The sequence below is a fragment of the Amphiprion ocellaris genome, chromosome 19 (assembly GCF_022539595.1).
Source record: "Amphiprion ocellaris isolate individual 3 ecotype Okinawa chromosome 19, ASM2253959v1, whole genome shotgun sequence".
In the NCBI taxonomy this organism is placed as follows: Eukaryota; Metazoa; Chordata; class Actinopteri; family Pomacentridae; genus Amphiprion; species Amphiprion ocellaris.
Window position 1 is genome coordinate 23,876,890 of NC_072784.1, and position 9,748 is coordinate 23,886,637.

The 9,748-nt window shown below is 43.0% G+C and overlaps 1 protein-coding gene across 1 annotated transcript; it reads left to right on the forward strand.

Annotated features, from left to right (window-relative positions):
* Positions 1–3,006: 3,006 nt before the first annotated feature.
* On the forward strand, positions 3,007–7,398 carry LOC129347678 (uncharacterized). The gene is given in 2 exon segments (XM_055005511.1): positions 3,007–4,128; positions 4,130–7,398. Coding segments are annotated over 2 exon segments (3,495 nt in total). The 5' UTR covers positions 3,007–3,177; the 3' UTR covers positions 6,674–7,398.
* Positions 7,399–9,748: the final 2,350 nt, after the last annotated feature.

Below are 9,748 nucleotides of genomic sequence, written 5' to 3' on the forward strand. Positions count from 1 at the left end.
ATCCCAGTACACTTCAAGCCCAGCAACACTCTGAGGCAAAAGCTGGTCCATCCCAAGGACAAAATTCCAAGGGAGAAACAGAGCAATGTGGTGTACGCAGTGCAGTGCAATGAGGAATGCTCTGACCTGTACATTGGAGAGACTAAGCAGCCATTACACAAGCGCATGGCACAACACAGGAGGGCCACGACCACAGGCCAGGACTCAGCAGTCCACCTCCACCTCAAGGAGAAGGGGCACTCCTTTGATGACCACAAGGTGCGCATTCTAGCCAGAGAGGACAGATGGTTTGAGAGAGGGGTAAAAGAAGCCATTCATGTCAAACTAGAACGGCCATCTTTGAACAGAGGAGGGGGCCTCAGACACCACTTGTCTCCCACTTACAACGCCGTTCTTAGAGCCCTCCCAAGGAGGTGCAGCCATCTGTCCCACTTGCAGTCAGGTGACCCCCAACCACCCTCCTAGAGGGCTGGGAGGGGTAACGACCGCCCATCAAAGGCTAACGACTCACATTAACACCTAACGAGTCTGTTGGTTTCGGGTCTTTGTCCACTTGTTTTTTTTTTTTTGCCACCACCCTCCTGGTGGATAAATATCTGGTACTCCCCACCAGGCTTTCAGAACTGAAGAAGCCTCTTGGATGAGAGGTGAAACGTTTTCGACTCACACGAGGTTAGTCCAGTTGCCATAACTTATGCTTGCTTGAGACTAAACAATGTGTTGGTGCTTACAGTGAAGTGTAAATACTTAACAGTCAAGATGAGTGTGTATTATGAAGAGAGGGAGCTGAATCTGCAGTGCAATATTAATTTTACTGAAAAGTATAAATTACAATGGAAATGGTGAAATGCCAAACCACAGTATGAACATATACTTCATTCATGGCTTACAGCGCAGCTGGCTGTACTCTTGCTGTTTATTGACTACAGTTCAGCATTCAATATGGTCATTCCACACAAACTCTGTGATAAGCTCTGAACCCTCAGACTGACACCTGCATTCTGCAGCTGAGTGCAGAACTTTCTTCAGTTAGTCAGAATCAGCAGTTGCACATCCAGCAAGAGAACTGTGAGCATAGGGACCCCCAGAGCTGTGGTGCTGAGCCTCTTGCTGTACACACTCTCCACGCATGACTCTATTGCCTCCCAGAGTAACATAAGCATCATAAGATTCGCTGATGACACAACAGTGATGGGAATGATCACTGTGGGGGATGAGACAGCATACAGAAGAGATGTGGCAGATCTGTTTGCCTAATGTCAGGTCAACAATCTTTCCCTTATTGCAGAGCAGACCAAGGAAATGAGGGCAAAGCTGCACATACCAATATACATAGGTGAGACTGAGGTGGACAGGGTGAAAACCTTGAAGTTCCTCAGTGTCCACATCAGCGAGGATCTCACCTGGTATCAAAACACACACACAACACCATAAAAAAGGTCCAGCAGCAGCAGTATTTTCTGAGAAGACTGAGGAAGTTTGGCATGCAAGACAAAATTCTGTGTAACTTCTACATGAGTAGAATCGAGAGTGTCCTGAGCAACTCCATCACTGTGTGGTAAGGCAACTGCACAGCTCTCCAGCAAGTGATTAAAACAGCCCAGCTCACCTCTGGTCCAGCCTTCCCCACACTCAGGAACACCTTACAGACCAGGGTCCTCAGAAGAGCGGCAAGATCATCAGGGACAGATCACAACCCCAACACAGCCTCTTCACCCTTCTGCCATCAGGCAACTGCTTCAGAAGTGTGAAATCCAGAAGAACTAGGTCAATTAACAGTTTGTCCCACAGGCTATCAGGCTCTTACACACTCACACTGAACTGGACTATCACGGAACTCTACAGTGGGGATCGAAAGTTTGGGCACCCCAGGTATAAATTTGTATTAATGTGCATAAAGAAGCCAAGGAAAGATGGAAAAATCTCCAAAAGGCATCAAATTACAGATGAGACATTCTTATAACATGTCAAAAAAAGTTAGATTTTATTTCCATCATTTACACTTTCAAAATAACAGAAAACACAATCATGGCGTCTGCAAAAGTTTGGGCACCCTGCAGAGTTAATAGCATGCACCGCCCCCTTTGGAAAGCTGAGACCTGACAGTGTCATGGATTGTTCACAATCATCGTCTGGAAAGACCAGGTGATGTCAATCTCAAAGTTTTTAAATGCCCAGATTCATCTGACCTTACCCCAACAATCAGCACCATGGGTTCTTCTAAGCAGTTGTCTCGAACACTGAAACCGAAAATAGTTGGCGCTCACAAAGCAGGAGAAGGCTATAAGAAGATAGCAAAGCGTTTTCAGATGCCAATATCCTCTGTTCGGAATGTAATTAAGAAATGGCAGTCATCAGGAACAGTGGAAGTTAAAGCAAGATCTGGAAGACCAAGAAAAATATCAGACAGAACAGCTCAGAGGATTGTGAGAAAAGCAAGTCAAAACCCACGTTTGACTGCACGATCTCTCCAGAAAGATCTGGCAGACACTGGAGTTGTGGTACATTATTCCACTACAAAGAGATACTTGTACAAATATGGTCTTCATGGAAGAGTCATCAGAAGAAAACCTCTTCTGCGTCCTCACCACAAAAATCAGCGTTTGAAGTTTGCAAACGAACATATAGACAAGCCTGATGCATTTTGGAAACAAGTTCTGTGGACCGATGAGGTTAAAATAGAACTTTTTGGCCGCAATGAGCAAAGGTACGTTTGGAGAAGAAAGGGCACAGAATTTAATGAAGAGAACCTCTGTCCAACTGTTAAGCATGGGGGTGGATCAATCATGCTTTGGGGTTGTATTGGCACAGGGAACATTTCACGAGTAGAAGGAAAAATGGATTCAATAAAATTTCAGCAAATTTTGGACGCTAACTTGATGCCATCTGTGAAAAAGCTGAAGTTAAAGACAGGATGGCTTCTACAAATGGATAATGATCCTAAACACACCTCAAAATCCATGGTGGATTACATCAAGAGGCGTAAACTGAAGGTTTACCCTCCAAAAGAGCCCTGATTTAAGGGCAAAACATCCAGTTCTCACTTTTGATGTGTCCTCCTATCCTGATGTCTTTTCTACTCTCAGAGGGCAGAAGGGCCTGTTTGATGCTTGGATTAACTTCTCTTTGCAGCTCTCTTTGAGGCAGACTCTTGGGGAATCTGCTGCCAATCACTTGATGGTCACACCTACCCATATGAGACACTATAAACATGGTCGTTGTGATCCTACATACTCACTCACCATGCACTCTCGTAACTTAGTAGGTGCCTTGGCATCCCACGTTCATCCAGATAATACAACTGAATACACTACTGATCTACTACGATTGTTCCATGTTGCACTTTTGGAGCATAAGAGGCTCATTAGAAACACCAAAAGTGGTCAAGGTGTTGGGCCACACCTTGCTGCCCTGCGACAGTCTTTGCCATCTGACAATCCATTGAGGAAGTTCCTGAACCCCTTTGGATGTCCTTCTGTGTACCTCACTGGTACAGATCTGATGGAGAGTGTGGAGTGTGGAGTAGGGAATGTATATGCCCAAGATCAGTTAGCGGTAACATACCTTGGGAAGAAAGACAAGGTTCGCATTGTGCTTAATGGGAAAGGCAGCTTTGCTCTAGCACTGGAGAAGCTTCAAGAAAACTTTAAGATCACCTTGAAATCAGTTCTGCAGCTAGCTGTTAGATATGCCATTGCAAATGAAATGGGAGCCCTGGAATGTCTGCTACAACAGGGTCAAAATAACAAAATAAAAGGAGAAAAGTCAAACTGCCCTGACATTCCAGATAATGGCAAAAGTAATGTTTGCACTTCCTCTGGCATGAGCCCAGACTACACATTGGTAATTCATGGTGGTGCTGGAGAGGAGATAATGCTGAACACTCAAGTGACGGGGATTATTGAATTTGCTCTACAAACAGCCTTAACACTCGGGTCCCAAGTACTTCAACAAGGTGGTAAAAGTCTGGATGCAGTTCAGAGATCAGTGGAAGCTTTGGAGGACTGCTTCCTTTTCAATGCAGGTAAAGGTTCAGTATTTAACAAAGATGGCAAAAATGAAATGGAAGCCACTATTATAGATGGCAGTTCAAAGAGGTCAGGATCTGTTGCTTGTGTGCAAAGTGTAAAAAAACCCAATAAAAGCAGCAAGGTGTGTCATGGAGGAGAGCTCCCATTCACTTATTGTGGGAGATGGGGCTGAAGAGTTTCTGCAAGGATTAGAAAAGAAGGAGAAGCCTGTTGTCCCTGAGTATTTCTACACTGATATACGTCACAGAGAGTTAATTGCAAACCTCAGTGGTAGAGCTAAATCAATAAACAATCACCCTCAGACAGTTGGAGCTGTGGCATTGGATTGTTGGAATGGGTTAGCTGCTGCGTCCTCCACAGGTGGGTTGGTAGGAAAACTGAAAGGAAGAGTTGGGGATACAGCAATAGTAGGGGCAGGAATTTATGCTGATGACAAGATAGCTCTTACTTGCTCTGGAGATGGAGATGTTTTTCTCAGGAACACAGTTGCACAAAAAATTGCCAGTCTATACCATAACGAAAGCTATGGACTTAGACAGGCATGTAGAGAGGTAATGACTGAACATTTGAATGGGATCTGTGCAGGAATAATCTCTGTCAACACTAAAGGCGATGCCATCGTTGAAGCAAATGCTGGCGTGTTTTTTGTGGCATCAAATATTAATGGCATTTCACGTGTAGAGGTCCTCAGGCCCCTTAAGAGCTTCTCTAATGTGATCTGGGAAACAGATGAGCTGGTTGCCTACCTGAATCCCAGTCCCTGGATCCCTGGCTCCACCATTTTGACAAGAAAAACTCATAATGGGAAAGGTAGCATCTTCCATTTTGACATGTCAGATTTCATTGCTATGTTTCAAGGAGCAAGAGCTGTGTCAGATCTGCTATGTAAGCAACTAGGTGTCCAGCGTTGTGCCTTGGTTTTTAATCCAACCCCTGATCAGCCATCACAGATCATACTGCTCCCACTTCATGGCTTAAAACCAAAGTGGCAGCCCCATCTTGCTGCTGAAGAGGAATTTCACGCTTCCAATCCTGGTTACTGCACTTCAAAAAGTGGCCCACGCTGGAATGATGAAGCACTGGCTCAAATTCAAGCCCAGATTAGAAATGCACTGCCAAAACCAAATGCACCTTTTTGTTTTGACTTTTTTGGGAAACCTTCTGATGATGACTTGTTTAGCCGTATTGTGCGTGGAGAGCAGCAACAGTGGAGAGTATGGGAAGACAGTGAGCATGTTGCTTTCCTAACACCATACCCTAATAGTCCTGGACTAACCATTGTGGTGCCACGAAAGCCACTGTGCAGTGACATCTTTAAACTGGATGCACCTGACTACAAAGCACTGATCTTAGCCACTTACAAAGTTGCCCAATTACTGGAAGAGGGGATGAAAACTCCAAGTGTTGCACTAATCTTTGAAGGCTTTGAGATTGACTATGCTCATGCCAAGCTGATCCCTTTGTTACCTTCAGCAGACGGCACGAAACCTGATGAGCTGCAATATGAATGCTTCCAAAGCTATCCTGGATATGTGTCATCACTGGATGGTCCAGTTGCTGCTATTGAAGCCCTCAAAAGCATCCACTCAAAAATTACACAGTGCAGGCCCCCTCATTCGTGGGAAGATCCTCAGTCTCACTCCAGTCTTGCCATCAAGAGCCAGTGGTATCGCAACCTGTTCCAAATTCAAAACACACTCTTCCATTGCACAGTGGAATATTTCCACAATTTCTGTCAATACTCCTATGCTTTGACCCCTCTCACCACAGACACCATCTCCTCACCAATGGGCCTGGGATCTGACTCAGAGCCAGTTTCTGTTAACCTGTTGGGCCAGAATGTCTACCTGGCTGACTCAATGCAATTTGTGCTTGAATACTTTCTTCGCTTCCAGGATAACCTACCAGGGACCTACTACATATCTCCCAGCTTTAGAGGAGAAGATCCTGACGCCACACACTTGAACCAGTTCTACCACGTGGAGTGTGAATTGTTGGGTGACATGGACAATGCCATTTCCATAGCAGAGGGATACCTGGTTCATCTCACCAAGTCCATGCTGAAGAGACACTCAGATATTATTCTGAATACTGCTGGGACCCTTACACATGCCACAGCTATGCTGAGTAAGCTGGATGGAAAAATAGCACTACCCAGAATCCCTCTCGACCAGGCCATTCCAATGATGCCCTCTGCTGACTGCTTAGAGTGGGTACAAGATGGCCAGCCCCATTTGGGCAGAAAACTGACTCGCAAAGGAGAGCGGATTTTGATAGAAAAATTTGGTGGCGCTGTGTGGCTGACCGAGATGGACCATCTAGGAGTTCCCTTCTACCAGGCATACGTGAAGGGCACTGGACGGTGCAAAGCCAAAGCTGCTGACCTTTTGCTGGGGCTGGGTGAGACTGTGGGTCTTGGTGAACGCCATTCAACCCCTGAAGTGGTACAAGATGCCCTCAGGCATCATGCAGTGCCAGAGCAGTCCTACAAATGGTACATTAAAATGCGACAAGTGAAACCACTTCTCACTAGTGGATGGGGTATGGGGACGGAACGTTACTTGTGTTGGTTACTTCAGCATGATGACATCAGAGATATGCATATCATACCAAGGATGAAAGGAATGAAGTACATGCCTTGATCATAGGTCCTCCAAAGAGTTTCAGGCCACAAGAGGTGATACATTGTCAACAATGAGACCCTAAACCCTAAAATGCCTCAATCATCCCTTAAGTGGAACTTAGATTCAGATCTGAGTTTCATTTAATATTTCATCCTGTGCCAGGGGCTTAAATAAATTTGTTGCAGCGTTTACATCCACTTGCCTATTGAAAGCCTCAAATGTTTTAAAATTGCAACACAAAAGATGAAATCATTTAAATATTAAGAATGTTAAATGTAAATAAAAGTTATTCTTGAAATGTGTGCATGTTACTCAAAGAATCTGTTTAGCTCCTGGTGTGAGAGTTCTTGTATCAATGCAACTCAAAAATAAAAATACATGACAATTGTGATGCAGATCCAAACTATGTTTTAAGACTGACTACTACTGTAAACAAAATAATTATTTACAGGGCATAAATTGTAGTAAGTAAATTGTAATGAAATGATACATTGTCTAAAAGCTTAAAAAAATATTAATTTAAGTCATAACTATTCCACAAATGTTGTATTTAGTTATGTAAGCAATTTCTTAATATTCCTCTTCAATATTGTGGTTTTTCATACCAAATTATTATTGTCTGTAAAAGATTATTGTTAAAGCCATGTGGATCATGTACCATTTGTTTTGACTAAGTAAAAACAAGTACATTTTTAAAACGAATATCAGATACTAAATAAATATCAGTCACAGTTCTGGATTAATTACTGGAATGAAATTATATGATAGCACTGTTAGATTAGTGGTGACTAGATTTCAAGTTCATTTCAACACACACACACACACACACACACACACACACACACACACACACACACACACGCACACACAACCATTCTGGAGTCTCTATAGCAAATGTTGAAGTGCTTTTTGACACTCCAGAAAAATTGTTGATCTCACAAAGACCTTACATAATTTACATACAGACACTTTCATTTAATTGCAGCTGAGAATTCTGACATCAGAACATTAGTTCATGTGTTGAAGTTAATAATTTCTGTGCACATACAAGCATGGTGGCTACATAGAGCAATAGACACACGCATGCCGATACACAACCACATAGAAATATATATATATATACTGCACATGCATATCACATACATACATACATACATACATACATACCATTCAAAAGTTTGGAGTCACAACGACAATTTCATGTTTTCCATGAAAACTCACACTTTTGTTCATATGCTAACATAATTGCACAAGGGTTTTCTAATTATCAATTAGCCTTTAAACACATTGTACCATTAGAACATAGGAGTGATGGTTGCTGGAAATGGGCATCTGTACCCCTATGTAGATATTTTATTTAAAATCATTTCCAGCTAGAATAGTCATTTACCACATTAACAATGTCTACACTGTATTTCCGATTGATTTAATCTCATCTTCATTGAAACTGCTTTTCTTTCAAAAATAAGGCCATTTCTAAGTGACCCCAAACTTTTGAACAGTAGTGTACATTAGAGTTTCTATTTACAGCTACTGTTTATTCACAAATTGATAATGGTACATAAAGTTAGATGTGTTCTTATGTATAATACACAATATATAGAAGTTTATTTTTCATGTAGGCATTTGCTCACTCATTATAAGTTCATACACAAGTCCTCTGCTGAAGCAGTCATGCACTGATTCTGACATGCTGCTATATATACTGTATATAATTCACAGTGATCACCACGTCTTCACTAAAGTGTACCAACATAAGGAATTTCTCACCTGCTGCCATTATTCATCTGGTTGTGAAGATGGAGGCTGCATGGACAATCTCCTCAGTTAACTGCTTCCAGTTCCACTTTGTCTGTTGAAATGACAGACAAACTTTTTCCACAGTTTATTGTCCTCTGTCTTAGTAGTTATAGGTTCTATTTCATGCCTTTGACTTTATCTCTGTAGTTGTTGTGTAACTATACTACTGTACAAGTTGGTATCGTTAAAATATATAGCAGATATGCGGTATAAAAACAACACATTTAGGGCAAAGGGTTCATTTATACTTTTATTGTGCTTTAAAAGCTACATTATTGGTGTTTAAAAGTATTTAATAAATTGTTGAATTAAACAATGTGTTAAATCTGTGGATGTTCTCAGTCATCCAGGTCATGATAAGTCTCAAGCAAGCATAAGTTATGGCAACTGGACTAACCTCGTGTGAGTCGAAAACGTTTCACCTCTCATCCAAGAGGCTTCTTCAGTTCTGAAAGCCTGGTGGGGAGTACCAGATATTTATCCACCAGGAGGGTGGTGGAAAAAAAAAAAAAAACAAGTGGACAAAGACCCGAAACCAACAGACTCGTTAGGTGTTAATGTGAGTCGTTAGCCTTTGATGGGCGGTCGTTACCCCTCCCAGCCCTCTAGGAGGGTGGTTGGGGGTCACCTGACTGCAAGTGGGACAGATGGCTGCACCCTCCTTGGGAGGGCTCTAAGAACGGCGTTGTAAGTATCTTGCCACCATCCTTTCCCCATTGGTGGGGGACACCCCCCACCACATAAGGAACTCGATGGACTTTACAAACAAGGTCAGAAAAATCAGCTTAGACCCTGAGGAAACTATGGTTTCATATGACGTGACTTCGCTTTTTACTTGCATTCCCACTGGAGATGCAATACAGACAGTAAAGAGAAAACTGTTGCTTGACAACTCTCTGTCTGAGAGGACCAACCTCTCCCCCGAACAGGTGTGTGACCTCCTTAACCTTTGCCTCAGCACCACTTATTTCCAGTACAACAATGGTTTCTACAGGCAAAAACACGGCTGTGCCATGGGATCCCCTGTATCCCCCATTGTAGCTAACCTGTACATGGAAGAAATGGAGATTGTGGCACTGAGAACATTCAGTGGCCACTCCCCGAGGCACTGGTTCAGATATGTGGATGACACATGGGTCACCATCAGGAAGGGTGAGGTCGAACCTTTCACAGAACACCTCAACTCGGTGGGTAAAAACATCAAGTTCACAAGAGAGGATGTCCAAGACAACTGTCTGGCGTTTCTAGATTGCGTGGTACGCATTGAAACCAATGGGGAACTCAACATTGAGG